The 21,046-nt window shown below is 35.7% G+C and overlaps 1 protein-coding gene across 1 annotated transcript; it reads right to left on the bottom strand.

The window, feature by feature from the left end:
* Positions 1-1,336: 1,336 nt before the first annotated feature.
* LOC110706880 (mediator of RNA polymerase II transcription subunit 16-like) lies at positions 1,337-19,668 on the bottom strand. Its single transcript, XM_021884860.1, is given in 18 exon segments — positions 1,337-2,045; positions 2,408-2,568; positions 2,941-3,318; positions 4,022-4,198; positions 4,605-4,862; positions 4,864-5,114; positions 5,582-5,753; positions 6,786-7,022; positions 8,428-8,510; positions 8,729-8,808; positions 9,110-9,725; positions 11,030-11,623; positions 12,564-12,654; positions 14,022-14,123; positions 14,343-14,455; positions 15,565-15,653; positions 17,717-17,785; positions 18,797-19,668. Coding segments are annotated over 17 exon segments (3,723 nt in total). The 5' UTR covers positions 19,063-19,668; the 3' UTR covers positions 1,337-2,045; positions 2,408-2,421.
* Positions 19,669-21,046: the final 1,378 nt, after the last annotated feature.

The following is a 21,046-nucleotide window of genomic DNA, read 5'->3' as shown; positions in this document are numbered from 1 at the left end:
ATAAAATTAAAGTTTTCTATGCTTATTAAGGATAATTTTAACAATTATTTAAGGTATCACGCATAATTTTAAGCAAGAAAATTGGTCCGGTCCAAGACCGTTTTTTATAAGGTTTTGGACCGGACCGATTAATTCGGTCGGGTCGGTCCGGTCAAGTCTGTCCATTTTTTAGGTCCAGACCGATTTATGAATACCCCTAGTTGTTGCCTTCAAATATAATTATGGTTATGACTTGTAATTGATAACTTATTCTTTGTTCTATTTTATTTGACATGTTTCATTATCATGTTTGCCAGTGTATAAATCTAATTTTCAATATATTTGATTTCTAATAAGTAAAAATTATACTCAATAGATATTGTGATAAGATTGAGACGATTTAAATAAAAACCTACATGACTATGTTTTAACCTAAGTATAAATCACGATCAAATGTGAGTGTGAATAGTGCAAAAGTCAAATTAGATCAAATAAACAACGAAGGAGGTATTTTATTTTACGTTAGAAAACTCTGAACCCATAACAAAAAATTCCTGGAATCGCCACTTCTAGCAAATGACAAACACTGACCCTTTAGGGTTCACCCTTAATTTCAATATTTTTCTTAGGGTTTTTCGTGTAATTCGGCAACAAAGCCGTCGGAGATGGTGTGTTGGGATCGAAGTTTGTTGCGGTGTTAGTGGTGTTGGGGATACTAGTGTTTTGATGATTGGTTGATTTCACCATTATTGTAGAGAAATGAAGAAGGAGGATGAAGAGAATCCCTAGGTTAATTTAACCCACATCGTCTCATAGGCGTTACTTTTTACAATATCACGTGGCAGACTACTTTCTAGTTTTGCAAGATGTTTTTCCAAAATTTATTATTTTTATTCATATTTAAAAACTTATTTACAACCATGCCATGGGATATACATGGTTTGTTATTCGGGGAGATTAATGGGGACATGCTCGCAAAGAAACCTCAAAAGTGAAGAGCCATAGTGAATTAGTGATAGCCCGATGAAAATATCATGTGGATGACCCGTTCATTCTCGAATCAAATAAAAAACAAATTGGTTTAATGTACGAAAAGCAATTAATAGGTGAATTAGTATGACTTAAGTGAGTCAATTTTAAGACAAATTTTTTGTATGCAATTACCAGACAATCTAAGCAAAAAATGTTGGCTTGTTGAAATTGTATCTCTTCCTTCAAATCTAAACATTGAATACTTTCCGTTGTTGCCAAATTAGGGTATTAGAGCATTCATTTTTATTGCAACAACTCAATGGGGATTACACAACTTTAAGCATGGGTGACATAGGGTGACATAGGGTGACATATTTCCAATCAATTAATTTACTTCAAATTATCCCAAAGTTTTTATCATTTGAGTTCTGCAACTTTTAATCTCAAGTTTGTAGTCCTCAGTTAACAAATGGGAGTAAAAGTGTAAAACTGACTGCATCTGTGATTTCAAACTCCAGTTTGAAGAATACATCACTTGACACGGCCAAAATTCTTTGACATCAACTAGAAAATTGGTAACGCACTATAGTCTATACATATCAATAGAGACGTAAGAGTTATACAAAATTGCAATTAATATAAGCTCTTGCATTGCAAAGAGATCGAGCTTTTAATCCCATTCTTACAGCTGATTAGTAACGCATCAACTGAAATCTCGATTTCAGGTCTCCAAAGCATTGACAGGAACCCAACATATATTCAAAGAATGACAGCAGCAGCATCCATCCGAAACTACCACTTCTGGATTAAAGATCTTGAAAGAAACTTGTTCTCTCTCTTCGTTACTCTGTTCAACAAGGGTTGAGATCCTTGCAATCTTCTTCACCGCTAAGACTCGAGAGGGTTATTTGCATGCAGGCAATGTAAACATCTTCCTCTCATCATCCACCAGTGTGAACACTACAATTAGGATGCATATATTCACAACGTCCAGCAATCCCCATTTCTCAGCTAAAAAAAGCTTTGTCATGACCTCTTTGATGGAGAGAAAACGCTGATTTGGTCAGCAGACTGTAAATAAAAGAATGTACAACCTGTAACACGGACAAAATACACAAATTAGAATTTTTTTACGGAGCACGGTGCAAGAACCTAATACAAAGTATTTGATATCAAAATCTGCTGAGCCAAGATCATGCATCTAATGGTGCATTAATCATGACAAAATAAACAAGATAACATTGTCTGTAAAACATGATTCCCAATCAAAATTGAATGGCGCAGAAGAAGCAGGAAACAAAGATGAAGAACTATTTATGCAGCTGGAGTGAATTCTAATGAATTTCGACATGTTCATTTCAAAAATATTATAAATAAATAAGAGTTAAGATAAATTATCTATATAAGTTCTGAATAGTAACGGATCCTTAAATAAACGAGGTTAGCGATGGTTTACCTAACTAACAATGTTTATACCACTCGAACCCATGCTCCACCACACATTGGGCAACCATAAGCCCAGCGACTTATCCAGTATGTCTCTCGTTCATTCTGATTGGATGAATTAGTAGAGCCTGTTGAGGAAAGAGCCGAGGTTTGTCGCAAACACCTTATACACTGCAAGGAATTAACAGATGTTAGAAGAAAGAGCATACTTGTGAATAAGAGTAGGTATCTTGAAGAGATGCAGAATCATAGAGTAAACCGTAAATATATGCAATTATATTAAGACAGTGGGGTGTTTTTTTTTATTCAATGTGAAAATGGGGTCTTTACTTTTTTTGTAAAAAAAAAAAAAGTGAAAAGAGAGGTATTACAAAAATAGGGGAGTTTCTACCAAACAGGAAGCATTCAAACTAATTTGGGATGGGTGTAAAAAGAAAGTTTTCAAGCTATTTTGGGATGGGAGGAGTACTAGATTATGATTTATAGTTCACTTTGGGATCATACCCGGAAACTTTATAAGGAACAAAAATGAAGAAGGCATACCTTGAACCAAACACCCTCCAAACCAGTCTTCCAAACAGCAGTCACCACATCTCGTCGAGATCCCATAATACCAAGATAAGCTCCTAGACCAACTGAGGTGTTAAAGCCAAAAGCCGCATCCCTTTCAGACAGCCTGCGTTTCCTTGGCCATAGGCTCTGCACTCCATAGGAAACATCACAACTCTCCATTGAGCTTGAATCAAGTGGATCAACAGAAGTGTTTAGCTTAGGGTTATCATCAACAGAACCCATTTCATCAAGATCAGACCATGGACCCCCAAACATGTTCCGACGATGCCATTCTTCTGCAGGAGGGTGGAGCTCCAACTCACGTAGAAGTAAACCAGCAGCATCTGCACCTCTAGGCCTAGGCATATTCTGCAGAGAGTACCAAAAATGAGTACAACCAAGAAGGAAATGGGATGCAACAGCTCATGAAGTCACGATCTAGGATACAGAGTAGAGAACAGCAGCATTATTAAATAGAACTCCTAGTCAGGCTGAAGGCCATTAAACACAAACTTCATTCATTTTATTCTGCATTTAAATCCTCAGCAGCCAATATCTTCACTGTATTTTCATCCTTGGCATATAGACTGTCAATTACTTAATCTCAAATCAATAAAAACAGCCAAAGAAAAGCGTAAACTTTTTGTAAAAACAAAAAGGATAAAAGGTATCCATGAAAGAAAAACAAGAATCCTCTGACATATTTGTAGTCTGATATATTTTCCATTCCTTTCCACCACAATCAACAGATCAAGAGAAATAGTCTCCACATAATATGTTCTTAATCCCTCCCAAAGCTGCCATTTTCCAAAATTTTGGAAGGCAGCACGCCCTTTTTTACCTCATACAAACAACTTAATTACAAGGGGATAAGTCACCAAGAAATAATAAGGGTTTCCCAGGTTCTTAATTTAATTATGTCACATACAATGAAGAATATTGGTTTATTTGCACTTGGGATTTGCAGTTTATTAAGATTTACTCAACACTTCTTATTGCTCTATCAGTGTGCAGTGTACACTGCTCGATCCAAAACAGAATCACGATAATGTTAAGAGAAGACAATGACTACCTGCATATGTGGGCCAAGTGATGCTTCAACAACCTCTGGCAATACCGTATAGTTTCCATCAATATAGTGTAGCCGAACCTGGATATTGGACATTCCAACTTGAGAAACAGGCAACGGGTGCGCAAGGCCTGCTGTTCTCTTACAGAGATCCATCAGTATCAGAAACAGCACTTTGACCTACAGCAAGAGCAGATTGAACTTGAGCTTCATTTTAGAAACTTGAAAGCTAGACCAACAATCTCCAGATAAAATAATTGAAGTTTTGTCTAAAAAAACATACTTCCTCCATTTTTATATACTTGCAACCCAGCCTTGTGGCACGCGCTTTGAGGTCGAGATTATATAATGTAAACGGACAAATTATTCAAAATAATTTTAACACATGATACCTAACCCTACTCTAATCCTCGTGTTAAAATTATTTTGATAAATCGCTCGTTTACCTTCACTAATCATCTCCTAAAACTGCGTACATAAAAGGTGTGTTGCACGTAAAAAAAAATTTAAAAAAAAATTAAAAAAAAAACTGATGAAGCAATAATTAAGCCAGAATATATATACTAGAAGTTCAAGCAGCATTTACCTCCTCATATGTGTATCCTTGACCAGCATTACCAGTCCCCATTCTAACTCTGCCGGCAGGACCATCTTCGACTTTGACACCAGCAACTAACTGATTGCTACGAGCACCCTGAGCATCTTCCAACCTGCCTGATACTGGCATGGACTTTGTCTGGTTCTCTTCAACCTTGCTTGCAACATTGGGCTGGGTCTTTTGCATACTTGCATCAGCCATTCTCTGAGAGCTTGGGATGAAGCGGGATAGATTTGTCCGTCGGAAAAAAAAAGCAGAATAGCAAAAGTTGGCACAGTCTATGCAGGAAATGGCAGTCGCCTATAAGCCTGACAGCAGGAGTACCAGGAAAAGTTCCAGTATTTATGCTGATTGGCATATATGAAGTTGGCCCACTCAAGGGGTTAGGAGTTGAACTAGAAACTCCATCTGGTGTACCACTAATCTTAGCAATAGCACCTTGGACCCAAGCCTGCATTTGGGTGTTTCCTGTTGAGCTTGGTGTACCGGTTTGAGCTCCTGAAAGCAGCAGCACAACAAATATATTTTCAGTCAAAGATAGTCAGGTAGATAATATATATATATACAGGGGAGGAGCAGTGCATTAAGTCCACATATGCTTACGGTTCAGAGTGACAAAACTTTAATCCTAAATTCCCATCACCCTCCAAGCAAGAAAAAGTTAAAGTTGGTCTACATAAACCACAATTTGGAAGAATGGAGAAAAATAGTTATAAATATTCAGTCTTCACATACTTATACCCATGTTTGATTCCAATATTTTGTAGGAAGCGAGAAATGCAAGATTAATACAGTACCAGAGAGCAGTCAAGGCAACCTTTTACAGTCAAATTTCTCCATGACCACTGGAGATACTTTCAAGATCTCCTAGCGAAAAGCAACCTTAAACTTGATTTTAAAAATAAGTGATACTTATATATTGGGCTAGAAGGGTAGCACATTGACGAAGAATTCCAACCACTCACCCTGACTTGGAGCAGGAGATGAAGAACTCTGTGTAGGACTAGCCACCAAATTCCGGTTCCCACCGGTTCCTGCTTGAACAGCATGATTCGCTAATGTGCGACAAAAGCTTGCATAACGACGTAGACGTGTGATAAAATGTGAAGCAAGATCTAGAACAGCATCAACATAGGCCTGTATTTATATGCTCACAATTAGGTTCATGGTAATTGAGAAATATAGCAGAGCATTTTTCAAATATTGATGGTTATAAGCTGAATGAAAGAAATAAATGGGATTGATTGCATCACTTTAACAGGAATCAAATTTTTTTCAGCAGCCTTGAAGCCAGACTTGGAAACTTCTCATGTTTGTTAAAATTGATTAATTCTTCATCAATTAGAATAAATCTAGAGTGGAATCACAAATATTATTGGACCAGATTTGTTCAGAACATTGAATTTAACAGTACTTGACAAGAGCAAAACAAAAATGGGTAACCCTGCCCCTCTTCAAATCATAAGAAAAAAAAATATACGAAGCTCCTAAAGCATACCAATACACTTCCTCCGTTTCAAATTAGATGACACAATTTGACTTTGTGCACTCTTCTGCTTTGACTTTGTTTTGTGATTTCATGTTGAGAAAAAGTACAGTCATGTGGGGTCTTGTTAGATTTGTCTCAACATCTATTTTTTAAATATCAATTTTATATAAATTTTGCTAATATGTAATCAAGGATATTTGCATTCTTACGTATTTAAATATCAATTTTATATAAATTTTGCTAATAGGTAATCAAGGATATTTGCATTCTTACGTATGCATTGGCATACGTGCCTAAATGAAATGTGTCTTCTAATATGAAACGAATGAAGTATAAATAAGAATGTCATTTTACCAAGTTTGCAATGGTAAACAGAATTTTTCTGAGGAGATCTGATATCATAGAGCAATAATAATCAATCAAGTCCTTGAGATAAATCTATTATGGAATTATGAACATATTCTTCGCAAGGCCTTGTTATCACTTCCTTAAAAAAGCCCAGGTACCAGAAGCTCTGAACTTTAGAGAGACAAAGTAATTTGGGAGCCTTTAAAGTTTGGAATGACCATTTTGCTTCACCATATTATCAAATTATCAAGAATTTAGGGACTAGGGACTGCTAATCTTGAAGGTAAAGAAAATTTTCAGATTAATAATAATGGCTAGCACAAGTTTAAGACCTGAACACTTAAATGCAGCGCTGGATCAACAGCCATGGATTCAGAATCAATTGCATTCAACATCTCGCCAGATGCCTGCCAAGGCTCAGAAACCAAAGCTGAAGGATTTATCAATGCTGATTCAATCCCCTTCCCAAGCATATCTAATAACAACCTTGCTTGCATATCTAAAACCATAGCTCTGACTTCTTGAGCGTTTGTGCCTTCCAGCAGCCTGCATTTTATCCTGTCAAGACTCTGCAATACAATAGTACAGATTAAATTTTCCATCCCACAAGAAATTATCAGAAATATTAGAAGAGTCCAAAACTAGCCTGGCTGAGAAGATCAGCATGGCTAACCAGCTAATTGATCTGATACACCAACCCAAACCCCTCATTTAACAGCTCTATATATAAATACAGGACTAGGTTAAACCCAAGAGTCGAACGATTTAGAAAATATGTAGGAATAATATCATTCATTTTTTAAGGAAAAAAACTAATAAGGATAATGTCATACAAAGTAAATTGTTTATGATGTCAGCAATGACATTATTATCTACTCCGTAACAAATAGCATGCCATTGTTATCTGCAACTATAAAATAGGAGAGGAAATTGAAATATTAAAGCTGATCAAAAAATCATTCAATCAATCAATCAATCAATCAAAGCCTTAATCCCATAAGTCGGGTCGGCTACATGAACCAAATCTGATTATTCCGTGAAGTCATCCACAAAAATCTAAAGCTGATCAACAAAACAAATATAAAAAAAAATTAAATAAATAAAGTGCTGACATCATAGATAAATTTGGAGGGAAATTTTTTAATAAGAGAATCATGTGTCTAGTTTAGGGGGTGAATGATGTCAGCGTTGGCTTGTTTTAGTAATAGTTAATTGATTAATTTACTCTAAATCCTTCTCTTTTACAATCCCCAACCAAAAGACCACGTGAACAAAACCTAGATGCATCTGGCATAAGGGGGGAGTGAAATGGTGGTGGAGGGGAGGAGTAGTGGTGGTGGTTGTTGTAGATGGAACCATGGAAGGGTGGTAGTAATATTTTATGTTTCCCTTTCTTTATTTCAAAACAAACAACTTAAGACATATGAGGCTTTTGCTTTCCTTCCTCCCTCTTTCCCTTTCTTTATGCCATTTTCTTCCACCTTTGCGAACCAAACGGCCCCTAAACAAAAAGAAAATGACAGGACTATACAAAGAGCAACGGACCCGTACATAATGCAATAGCACCAATCACCAAATAGCCACACATAATAGAAGAGCTAGAATGCTGAACAGAATAAAATTACCAAAATCAATTGATTATTATGACCATGTTGGGGAATATATGGAACACATATATATATAATCAACTTTAAATCCCTTTCTACCTTTCAATAAACATGCACCCCTACCAAATGACTAGATGAATTATACCTAGTTGCAACAAAAACTCGTGAAAAAAAGACCCATTCAGAAATGACAATAATATACACTGGACTAGTACATCTTGCAACAGCTGCAATCGTCAATATAGCATACACAGAACAGACAAGCTAGACTGTTCCAACGCTCCCGAACTATGAACAGTAGAGGACAAGAAATTATCAACAAAATGGAAGGTATTATGGTTTAGAAAAAAGAAAAGGAACAACATACAGGTCCATATTGCAGTCTGTGCTGAGTAGAGGGCAAGGAATGGAAGTCAGCATCCAAAACAGCAATAACACTGTTCAAGGAAACTGAAAATGGAAAGCGAGCAAAACAGCTTCAGATAAAACATAAACAGAATACAGAACCATTAGAAAAACTTGCAATCAAAGAATTTGAATATAATAGCAGACAAGTTAACATTCTACTTTTTCCATCTACCTTCTATGATCTAAATGAATAGTTATAGAAAATAATTTTAGGGGCTTTTTTGTTTTCAGGTATTTTCAGGAAAAGTACACTTTCATACCAATTCCATCTTCAGCAGCACTTTGTGTACACCCAACAGCATCCCACCAATCTACTCCGACCAAAAGACTCCACCAAAACCTGCTCAAAAAGAAAAGAGAATCAAGATGAACATTACTCCAGACTGCGAGACTGACAATTCAAATTGTAGTGATTCACAAACATTACCCCCTTTGCCCAAATTCTAGTATCTCAAGGATGCTTTCTTGCATCAGCTTTTGTTAGCAATTCAGAAAAAGGGGGTACTTCCAGAACCTACAGGCTCTTTTGGCATTCGTGTTTAGATCAAGACAAGGTGTGTTGGGATAATCATAACGAGAAAGAGGGAGGAGAGCGGGACTGACTAATTCCAAAAAAAATTGCATACATAGTTACGGTTTACCTTTCTGCAATTGCACGTTCCCAGGTAGGAGAACTGGATTTTGCTTGATTACTGGGAACAGAAGGTGGAAGAACACGGATTATCTTCAGCATAGTGCAATCTTTAAATGTATCATGCCATACAGAAGCTGAGCAGCAGCTTGTTGAAGAAAAAGCAGGAGCAGCTATGGCTGAGCCAACATTAATCTGATATGTATCAACAGGTGTGAAGTTTGGCCCTGAATAAATATGGATTCCACCACGTAAAAAAGCAATAGCAACTTCACCGCCATGAGCAGCGTATACAATGCGAGCAAGTGTTCTAACGTCACTGGGCATATTAAAGTGATCAAATGTGACTTTTTTTTCCTTATCACCAGCTGACTCAGGTTTGAGCTGAACATCAGAAGTTGGTCCTGCTGATGCTACTTGCTGACACTTAAAATCATCAGTTGGTGGGATGCTTTTGTTGACCTTTGTATCCCAAACAGTTTGCATGGGTGGCTGCCCTCCAAAATTGGAAGGACTCCCAAATATCTGGTGAAGGACAACAGGTTTAAGACACGAATCCCAACGCTGCACTCTCCATCCTGTGATTGAGGGACCCTCATCTGGGTCATATGGAGACATGTACTGCCCTGCAAAACAAGAATAAAACACATCATTCTCAGATTACATGAGAAGCAAAGATCTAAAGCAATGCAACAAATGCATTATCAAATTAACCAACATGTTTAACAAGTATATCTCAAGACACCTAAAATTCCAAGCTCATTTAGCAAGCAGTATGAAATAAAAAGTGGATACAAAAACACAAATCGGCCTGGGTTTATAATTTGCTTGTTATTCTTTCCAATAGTATACCTTATTTAAAAAGAAGCAATGCTAATGATCTAGCACTTAAAAGAAGCTGGTCGTGAATCTCTCTCCCTCATTCATGCCTCACTCTACTCACTCTTGCATTTCTCTCAGACGACTGACAACCAACCAATGACCAGATCTTACTGGAACCACAGGGAGGGTTGCTTGTCTTTAATGTCCCATACCAATTTCATGCAAGCTGGTAGCTCAACTTTCAAACTAGGTTTTATGAATGTCAACCTTAGACCTGGAATAACTTTGTAATTTGTTATCCAATCAAGTCAAAAAGTATTGCTCCTTGCTTGGTGTATTAAATATCATGGAAGAACAGTGTGTTTTTTCTCCCAGGAAAACTCACATTCCATCAATCGAAAGCAACAAACCTATTAAACCAAGAACGGCGACAACATATGACAGCTAAATTTCGAATGACGATGAAACTAAAAATTTATGTAAGCTTGGTAAGCATATTACCATCCAAACAGAATAGGATAATTTCAGACTAGAAAACAAAGGCCTTTGGCTACATCAGAGGTCACATGTTTCAAAACTATGGTTAAGATCTAGTTATATGTTCCATCTAGGAATACTCATGGAAAGCATATCAAAACTCAAATGCTACAGCTCTCTCCATAAAGACCCAAGATCTCAACAGTGATACACAAGTAATGCTAAATCAAGAGAGAATCAAGTAAAACATTACAAGAGGGGAGATAATAGGTATATAGTAATGTTGATCAACACTGCACAACTTCAGCTATGGCTAACCAACAATTCCTGGGACAACATCATCATGAGGGTCAATAGAAAGCATGTCTGCAATTTCAAGAAGCATGATTATATACATCTAAGACCTACCCCACTCCGTAGGCAAAAACCACATCCAGGGCGTTAGGCTAATGGCTTATAATATAAACAATATACTAACTACAAAGTCTAATGTTTCTTCAAATAAGGAGAGCATAAATCTAATGATGATCAATCTGCATTCTCTAGGAAAAACAAACATATATCAAGAATATCCAACAGCCCAAGACAAGGAAGCATTCTCAAATATAACAAATTGTTTGAAGTACAATACCCTCAACTATCACCACTGTAATAACTGAACCGCCGCGAGTTGGATCAAATGAAACAGCCGTGACACCAGAACCCCACGTAGTGGTTGCAGCTGATTGTGATGCAGCCTCTGGACTCACATATGCCGAAAAATTTGAGACTGGTGAACAATACAGTGATACATTTTCAGTAAAATCTTTATCTGAGTGTTTTTTCCCTTGTTTTGCCTCTGATATGAAGTATTCTTGCCAGTCAAACAAATAAGCTGCAAGGGGGGCGAACCCTGACCAACTAGGGGGATTGACAGAAGGAGGGACTGCATTGCTTATTGTAGTCTTTGGAGTTGATTCAAATCCATTTCCAGGTCCTGGAGTGACCTCCCAGACAACTACTGTTGATGGATTTACAATAGGGACACCTGCAACATGCATGGCTCCTGAGTCGGTCACAATTGCATCAGCTGCCATGATCCCGCTGGGTCCAGCCCCCAAGAGCCCTTTGCTGGTGCAAAACCACTTCGCTGATGCACCGTCTCGAGGTGGCCAATGAGACCAGTGAAGTTGGACAGATCCAGAAGAAAATACAGAACATACACAAAGAATATTCGGCCACCTAGCTGAGAAGACAAGTAAAATAGAGAAACTGCATATCAAAAATTTAAACCAATGTCTTGACTAAAAAGTGCAGAAGAGCAATGCAAATACACACAACCAAATTCTTCAACTTAGAAAAAAGCCAGATGCTACCCTAAACAAGATTGAGACAATAAAAGTAAGCCACAAATAAAACTCCAAGTAATTGAACTTATTTAATTCACCTAAGTAATGTTGTTCAGAGCCACGACACATGTACTAGAACAGATGTCTCAAGGAACCGACTTTCTTCAAGCATAATAATAGCTTGAGACTTGGCTCAATACTAAAAGCTATCATGCTCTGTATAAGGCCCAGAGAGATGGGGAAAAAATCTTCCTAGAAACAGCCTTGAATATGCAGTTTTCCAGCCATTTAAAGACATTCTAATAAGCAAAAGTCGTTATAGAAATAAACAGATTTATTTATAGTATCTAATTATAGCTAATAAAGTCTGACTCATGATTGAATATCACAAGTTTTAGAGAGAAGTTGATTTTACTCACATTGCTGAAAGGTAAACCAAAAGCAGAAATTCTATGGCAAAAGTAGGACGCATACTAGTATAATACAATCACATGCATACTTAGTTCATCAGAGATGGGATGATATAAACAATTAAAAAAAAATAGAGTGCAATCGTGCAAGTTAACAAGTATGCTCCAAATTTAAATGGAATGGAAGTATCCGAAGAGGAAACAACTTTCTATGCCAAAACAATAGGCAATATCATGATTAACGCCTAGTTTTGTACCTTCCAATAACACAACCATCTATAGAAGTAAAGAATGATAAATTTATAGCATACTGCTCACCGGACAATATATCCTCAACTACAAACATAGTTACCTACCAACAAGATTTTCCACACAAAAATCAACAGACATGTCAGGCAAAAATTGTAATGGGCAATACTCAACCAACCTGAAGTTTGTGGAAGTTGAGGAAGGAACTTTTCCTCAAAAGTTGACTTCAAGCTTGTAGAATTATTGGATTTTGCAGAAAGCCACCTATACTGATCAAGGATAAGTAAAAAGTCAGGCAGGGACCAAAATATAGGTTAAAGAAGTATCAGAACTTCAAACAGTTGACTAAACATTGTGACCAAAATATAGGTTAAAGAAGTATCTGATCTTCAAACAGTTGACGACACATAATGACCAAAAATCCATCATCCAGAAAGTAGGGAAAGTATTTATCCTTATATAGATGACAACAGGAAAACAGAACAGATTCTCAAAAAAATTATTTTAAAGGGGTGTAAGAAGAAGAATTGATAACCAAGATTATGTTTGCACAGACACTGGACTGATACCAGAAATGACGAGAATAGAAATTCCCACTCTGACAGTTAAGGGTGACATAATGACATACATCTCAAAGCATATAACAGCAAGCTAAACTACATTAGAAGTCTATTGCTATAGCAGCATAAGATAATTAAACAAGTAGGATAAAAAGAACGAAGATACCGACAGCTTAGATAAAACAAAAATCAACAAACCAAGCCTCCAAGACGTAGAGAATTTTTAAAACCTACACATCACTTATAAAATACCGACAATCTGTCAGGAAGAGAAAGACAAACTGTTCAATATCATACTTGTGCTCAAATGCATAGAAGTACCTATAAACTAGACTTTCATCAATGCAAGTGGTAAGCCTGATGTTATGAAAATTAAGAACTGGAGTGATATAGCAAGCATGTTACAAGCTGACAACCAACAGAAGAACACTTATACAAACTAAAGACCTATGCTAGCTGATGGATTTGGGTGCAGTTATCAGGTACAGGTGCTTGTCCGAGATGACATGGGTACATTAGCACATCTTATGAAATATTTACACTAGTTCAACATTTACAGCTTTTTACAGAATCCTCCTTTGTCAATCTTCCTTTTTTATTTATTATGGCCTCACAGATAAAGTCATCTCTTTTTTCCTATTTTTCCTATTAACTCGTCAAATTGGCATTCTAGCAGTAATTAGAAAGCAATGAGTTTATTAAGCCAAATTTGGAAAATAATTCAAGACATCAAATAGACACATTTAGCAATTATGCAAAAACCACATGAATATTAGAAACTTCTATATGTACATGGCCGATGGAAAGAAAAGGTGATTGATATCCTTCCAATCCCCGGAAAAGGTAATGGTAAATTGCATAGAAATCATCAATGGATGTCACTATCCAGCAATTGTTAAAACCCTTTAAGACCCAACATTTTTCATTTATTGGGTACAGTAATTGCTCTTTTTTCCCAGTAGTTGAAACTCTCTGGTTTCACTCTAGAAATGGATTACATGTAGTGCATCAGGAACATCACAAAGCAAAAGTATTAACCATAAAATGACTACTAAACACATAGGAAGATTAATTACCGGAGAAGCACCAGAGAGCCACTTTGTTACAACTGCAATATCTTGCCTCCATTCATGTTCACGCTGCCAGGAACTAGCATCTCGCACTAGGTTAGCTGGCCCCTGATTAGAATTTTATTAGGGTCTCATAAAGCACTTGAAAGGCAAAAAAAAAAAAAAAAAAAAAACATAATAATGGAATTCAATAGAATCACCAGATACATAAACAAATACACATTTTTTATAAGAAGAGGACTTAAGCCAATATAAGAAGTTTGAGTAAGAAAATAAGACAATGAAAGAAAAACAAACTACTCCCAAGGATTCAATGGGTAATCTAACCTGTGTCGGCTGCGACCAAATTGTTACTCTTCCATAGAAGTTTGCGATTAATAATGCCCGCGGACAACAAGGCGGAGACCATTCAATAAACTGAACTGAATCGCGGGGACAATCTGCATATGATGTTCAAAACAGGTTATACCAAAGCATCACAATTTAACATGGCTTCAAAGAAAAAGTAATACCATCCAAAGATGAGGACCGTGTTTGAAATGATTCAGTTCCATTGAAAAAATGTGTTTAAGCAATGAACAAAAGGTGAAAGAGAGTGGGGAGATGAAGGATTTATGGGGTATGTTTATTGTGGTTTGCTTGTATTTTCCACCAAGGTAAGGCTAGAGTTCCTTTTCTCAGTTGTCAAGGGGTCATGATGAGAAAATACATTTTATTAATTTGCAGAGCTTCTAAGAATTTGGGGGTTAATCAATAGAAGCTCTGCAAATTTTATGAGATGATACTCTTCAAATCTTTGGGAATTGGGATGAAACTAGGCCAATTGTCAAGGGGTCAAGATAAGAAAAGACATTCATTAATATTCTTCAAATCTTTGGGCACTGAGATAAAACTAGGCCAATTGTCAAGGGGTCAGGATGAAAAAAGACGTTTTATTAATTTGCAGAACTTCTAATATTTAACCCCCCCTCCCCACACACACACACAGCACTAAGTCACGTTAATCCAGTTTATTTTTGTCTTTAAGGATAATAAAAAAAAAAAAAAAACAAAAAGACCCTTGGGCTCTCAAAATAATACATAACTCTTTTCCCTGTGTTTATAGATTTTCAAAATCAATTGAAATATTCTTGTAATTTGTAAATATCAAAATTTTTGTTGAGGCTAAAAACATTGTCAAAAAACCACTTGAATCAAGTCACTACTCACTAAAGAGTACTTTCATCTAGAGTCTAGCCATTGTAAATTAGACCTTAAATGAACTAGAAAATAGCATGACTTAACATTTGTTTAGTGTAAGGGAGCAAATGAAAAGTTCTGAATAACTTATAGGGCAAAATGAAAATCTCAAAGTAGCAATAATAATACAGGAAGAATGTCAAGGAATCAGAATGACATTTACAAATTAAGAAAAAATAAAATAAATGACAAACTACATCTCGGATCTAATCTATTAACATCCACCAGATATCATTTAAACAAAAGCAAAATCACTAGAGGAAACCTAAAATCAATCAAAGTAATTAAATCAGCAGCTCAGTAATAATACCTGCTATGACATTGAATACAGCACTCTCGGTGGGACGCTCTGGAATAACTATGTGTATAGGGATCCAGAATGGCGGATTGGCACTGGAGCTACAACGTTAAAGTAGATCAGCAGCATCAGAGCAACATTTCTAATCAGATATAAATTAAAGAAAAAAGCTCAAATTATTACTCAAAACAGATTCTCAGCTGTCAAGGCACTAACAAAAAATTCTTAGACCATTTAATATAAAAAAATCAAAAACAACAGTGAAGTTTATAAGAAATTGTTCAATATTCACAATCCACCGATCAGTGATACATCAGGTTTGGCATTTTTCCTATATGTGAACTGGGAGGCCCAGGGAAAGTCAATAATGCCAGGGTAAAAGCAGCTCTCTTATATTCTTTATGTTAACCACGGATACCTAATCAAACAACAATCTTGCATCTGGTCCAGATTCAGAGACCCAACATCTGCACAACATACAGCAGATCACTCCATGAATTTCAGGTGGGTCCATCTGTCCCCTTCCTACCTAGCACCCACCCCCACCCCTCCTCATTTTCTTTTCTACTCCCTCTGTCCCATATTGTTTTTCCCATTTGCCAAATTTCACGGGAATTAAGAAATGGGAGGAGGAAGTACATGAAGTGCATTAAAAAGAGAGAAAAGTACAGAAAATGTGAGTGAGGCACAAATAATAAGTACATGAAAAAGAAAAAAGTACACGCACATGAGTGGAGGCACAAATATGTAGAGAAAACATGAGGGTATTTTAGGTAGTTGAGTAAATAAAAACCAAAAAAAATGAAGGCAATTTGGACTTTTCATAGTGCCCAAAAATGGGAATAAAAGGAAATAGGAAGATTATTTTGGGACACCCAAATGGGAGAAACAATATGGGATGAAAGGAGTATATTTCTTTTGCAGACACAAATTTTTATTGAAAATAAATTAACCCAATAACATCAAAATACTCTCTTTTTTTTTTTTTTTCCTCTCTGCCATGGCATTTAAACTGCCAGAAAAAGGAACCCGATTGGATAACTGCATGTGGCACAAACAATAAACAACTTGATGTGGCTTAGATTTTCCAGCCTAATAAAACAGGATGCATTACAGAACCATTCACTTCTTTATTTTGCAGATTTGATTCTAATTGACTTCTGGTAGAGTAAAACAATTGACCAAGTCCCTGAAACAATTTATGTGTCCCTACAAGCACAGACATGTCACTGCCCTCATTACATGAAAATCCATGATCCAGGCAGCAACTTTATTCCTGAGTCCGAGTAAAATAGATGATATTCAGGATATGATAGAGTGCATAGCTGATGCACCAACACTTTTTATGAATAAACAGTCATATCCAATGACTGTAATATTCCTTACAGGTCTTCTCGTGTAAGAAGACAATTTCGATAAATAGCACTTTCAAAGACAGTGTGAAACAAAGATGTGAAAGTAAATTGGTAGCATCTATATAAAAAAGTAATATTCCAGGAGAGGAAAGAAGACAAAAATGAGGATCGAAAGGGTCAAGTCAGAATTGACTTTGGAAATCAACTCTTCCTCCTTGTTCAAAGGCAAAGTGCAAAATGAAGGTGCAAAAGAAATTTTGTAGCACTTATGCTAAGAATAATATTCTAAGAGGAAGGAAAAGAAGGATGACATGAAGACTGAAAGAGTTAAAGAATGCCATACCAACAAATTAACAATTATCATGCCCCTTATTGATAAACAAAATCAAACTCCTTCCTCCTTCAAAAAAAAACACTGGGTTTTTCCACAAGGGGTAAGGAGGATTCCTTTATTTCATCATCTATAATAAAATCAGTAAGTATATAAACCTCAATTCTTACACCCATTCAGTTTGCAGTTATGAATAAGATAACTATGTGCTGGAATCTTAATAAAAGGTTAAGGTCTGTCATTTCAATGTGCTAGTGAAGCTTATTGACAATCGTCAACATGATAAATTAACTAGATAAAGGTTTCTTTCCATCTCATCCTCTTCATTTTCAAATACAAGGAATAGTTGACCATCTCAACATAAAGTGACTGGTAGAGAACACTCCACTAATATGACGGTCAGAATAACAGCTAAAGGTGACAAACTATAAAAAAAGAGCCAAAATAAAGAATTTAACAATAAGCTAAGTTAGCTAACCTTGGAATTCTTGCACAAGTTTCTGAAGCACATGCTACTGCATTCAGCTTCCCACACCAGGCAACAGCACTTTAAGAACAGAAAACAACATAGTCTGGGTAAGTATTGAAAGAGATAAAGCTATAAAGCAAAGGCCTAATTTGCCAAACAAACAACAAATCAAAACCTGACTTGTCGATTACAAAATTATAATGGAATAAAGAATTTGACAATGTCGACTAGATATTAAGTCCATATCATTATTACTACTCTTGAAGTTCACTATTAATTACCAACCTTCCTCAACAGCCTAGAACACCAACAAAAGGGAAGATTACAACAACAAAAAAGTTGCCAAATATATCTAGCACAAAAATCAAAAGCCTTAAATCTTTAACAAGATGATCAATTATAATCACATGAGGTTCCACGTTTATAACTGAAATAGGATCAGGACCGTTTTCAGTAATCAGCAAATTGCATATTGTTTAATACGATAATCCATCTAGATTACATGTGTTAACCCTATATACGAAGTATAAAACAAATTTAGACCCAATCCCATTTTGGCAATCAGCAAATTGGTCCCATAAGCAACTCAATTGATAGTTTCCAGTGCCCCACCAACTCAATCAGCATATTTCCAAAAGTCCAAGAAATTGTAACGACCCTTATACACCATGAGAAGCTGCCTCGGTAAATAAACAGTAAACTATCTCGCTAATACTCGTATTATACATCATCTTCATCGAACAAACAACCAGACACATCTACTTTAGCATCTTTTATCAATCACACCAAAATAAACTCCCTTAAAAACTAGATTATAGAGTATACTCAAAGAATAAAAATAAATAAAAACCCATTTCATATTTCAACAAGTAAATGCTAAAACTGATACAAATGAGGCAAATTAAATAAAGGGCAACACCTAAAATCATCAATCATTAATAAATCACACTCAAATAAACTACCTTAAAAACAAAATTATAGAGCATAAACCCCAAATAAAACTAAACCCATTTAAGAAGTATATTCCAAAAATGAGTTCAATTAAAAATAAATGCTGCAACTGAAGTAGAGTAAAAAAGAGGGAAATACCTAAAATTGCGACAAAGATCAGGAACACTCATTTTATGAAGCAAATTAGAGCGAGGTTGGTTCAATTTGATAGAAAAAACAGTAGCAGGATGACTATTAACAGAATCATCATCCATTGGATCATCAGATTTCTCCATGAAAGCTTCTTCTTCAGCTTCAAATTTCTCAGAATCAACAGCAACAACTTCAGAAGCAGGTTGAGGAGGTGGGGTAGAAGAATCAGGTTCTGGGTTATTAATATTATTGATAGAAGAAGAAGAAGTCATCTCTTGGAACACTAAAAGATGCCCTAATTTATATGGAAAAAGAAAAGGGGAGAGAGAAAAAAAAAAAAGTGGGGAAAAAAGGGGGGAAGAATTGTGGGTAGTGGTGGAAGAAAGTCGCGATTGAGGGCGACAGCAATGACTGTAAGAGGAGAGAGAAAGAGTGAGTGGGGTGAATGTGATTTTCAGATTTTGGATTGAATTCAATTGATTTGGGGAAAATTGGATTTTTGTTGGGTGAGATGAGATCAGCTGAAATTAGGGTTCTTGGAGAAGGAGACAAATGTGTGTTAGAAAGAAGGGGAAATGATATTCCAGGTGTTTTTATTTTTTTTGAAGTATTCGTTTTTTTAGCTAGGTAATAGGACAATGAATTAGAGATTGTTTGTAGAATTGCAGTCAATTAGAAATTCATCGATTTTAAATGTTGTTGAAGTTGTTTTTTTAGGTGCGAAGAGCAGTAAATACAAGGAGGTCTAATTGATTTTCATTTTACAGCAATCAACAGGGTATAAGTGACATTTTCAACATTTACTCGGGGTTGTTTTGGTACATTTACAATAAGTGAGTGAGAATGATTGATTATTGTCATGTCAACGAGCGTTGGACAAATTGATGGAAGAACGTCGTTTGTTCACAATTTATAAACATCCGTCTATAAACGTTCGTGATTGAAGTCAACGTTAACGTTAGTTTAAGAGATTTTGATACGACTTATTCACAACATACATCAATTGTCATTGTTGGTTTAAATTGCCATTGTTTTCTTGTACTCGGTTTACACTTATTATGTAGTGAAAGTATGTAGTTGTATTTGTGACACCTTCTTTCTTGAAGATCAAATGGAGTGAAAATGTAGTTTATTTGTATGCTTCTTTTAATGGGGTATATAATTAGATGATACATCCTCATATCCTCCGATAATAATGAGTAAAAAGAATCCTTGTAATGATTATGGTATATGTGCCTTTAATCGATTGATGTAGTTCTATAATACATTATTATCAATGGTGTCAGTTGATTCGTTTAAATTTGCCTGGATTATCTACTTTCAATTTATCTCTCATTCCTTATGTGGCATGAGTTTCCATAACACAAATGCGTTTAAAAAAAAATCAACTTTTTTTGGTTTGATACCCAGGCAACTAGCTACACTTTTGTTAGTTAACTAGATTAGCTCCCGTGCGATGCACGGATATAACAAAAAGAATTTATAATTGTACATTTGTACACATTTTCAAGTCACGTCATCACTTAAAATATGTAAAATCTTGGTATTAACATAAACCAAACTACAAAAATTAAAACAATATAAACAAAAGGAAATTCATATCTACAATAAAATTTAGTGGATTTTGTAATTAGACGGAGTAATCACATATATACAAGGTTAATATTTGATTTCCTTAAGATTAGCTATATGTACCTTAAGATAATGTACGATATAAAAGTACTTTGCAGTCAATATTTAGCTTTTTCAAGAAAGAAAAAAAAATGGAAGAGAAAAAAAAAGTATTGACGGGAAAAAAAAAACGCTACGTCGTTAGATGTGAGTAACCACTAAAGTATTACAGAGTGCTTTGTATATATGAAATATTGTCTTAGTCTCTCATTTTTGGGGGGCATATTTTGTTTGTCCCAAATCTAAATACATTTTTTTACCGAAAAATGAATATCATTAATAATAAAAAAAAAATTGATTTTTAATACCTCAAAAAAATTTTAATACCTCAAAAAAACATGAAAATGATTTTTAACACTACCAAAAATTAAAAAAATTAATTTTACCACCACTTAACAGTTTCCGTCCAAAAAAACCGTTAAGTGGGGTTCACTGTGCTACATGTCGCCATATTATTAGTTAAAAATATTTTTTTTTTTTAAAAAAAAAAAAAAAAAAAAAAAAAAAAAAAACCCTAAAACTAACCTTGACACCCACCCCCACTTCTGGCTGCACGCCCCCACCCTTGCCCCACCCAGACACCCC

The sequence above is a fragment of the Chenopodium quinoa genome, unplaced genomic scaffold (assembly GCF_001683475.1).
Source record: "Chenopodium quinoa cultivar QQ74 unplaced genomic scaffold, ASM168347v1, whole genome shotgun sequence".
Classification (NCBI taxonomy): domain Eukaryota; kingdom Viridiplantae; phylum Streptophyta; class Magnoliopsida; order Caryophyllales; family Amaranthaceae; genus Chenopodium; species Chenopodium quinoa.
Note: the sequence above shows the minus strand (reverse complement) of the source record. Positions and strands in the feature narration are given on the sequence as shown.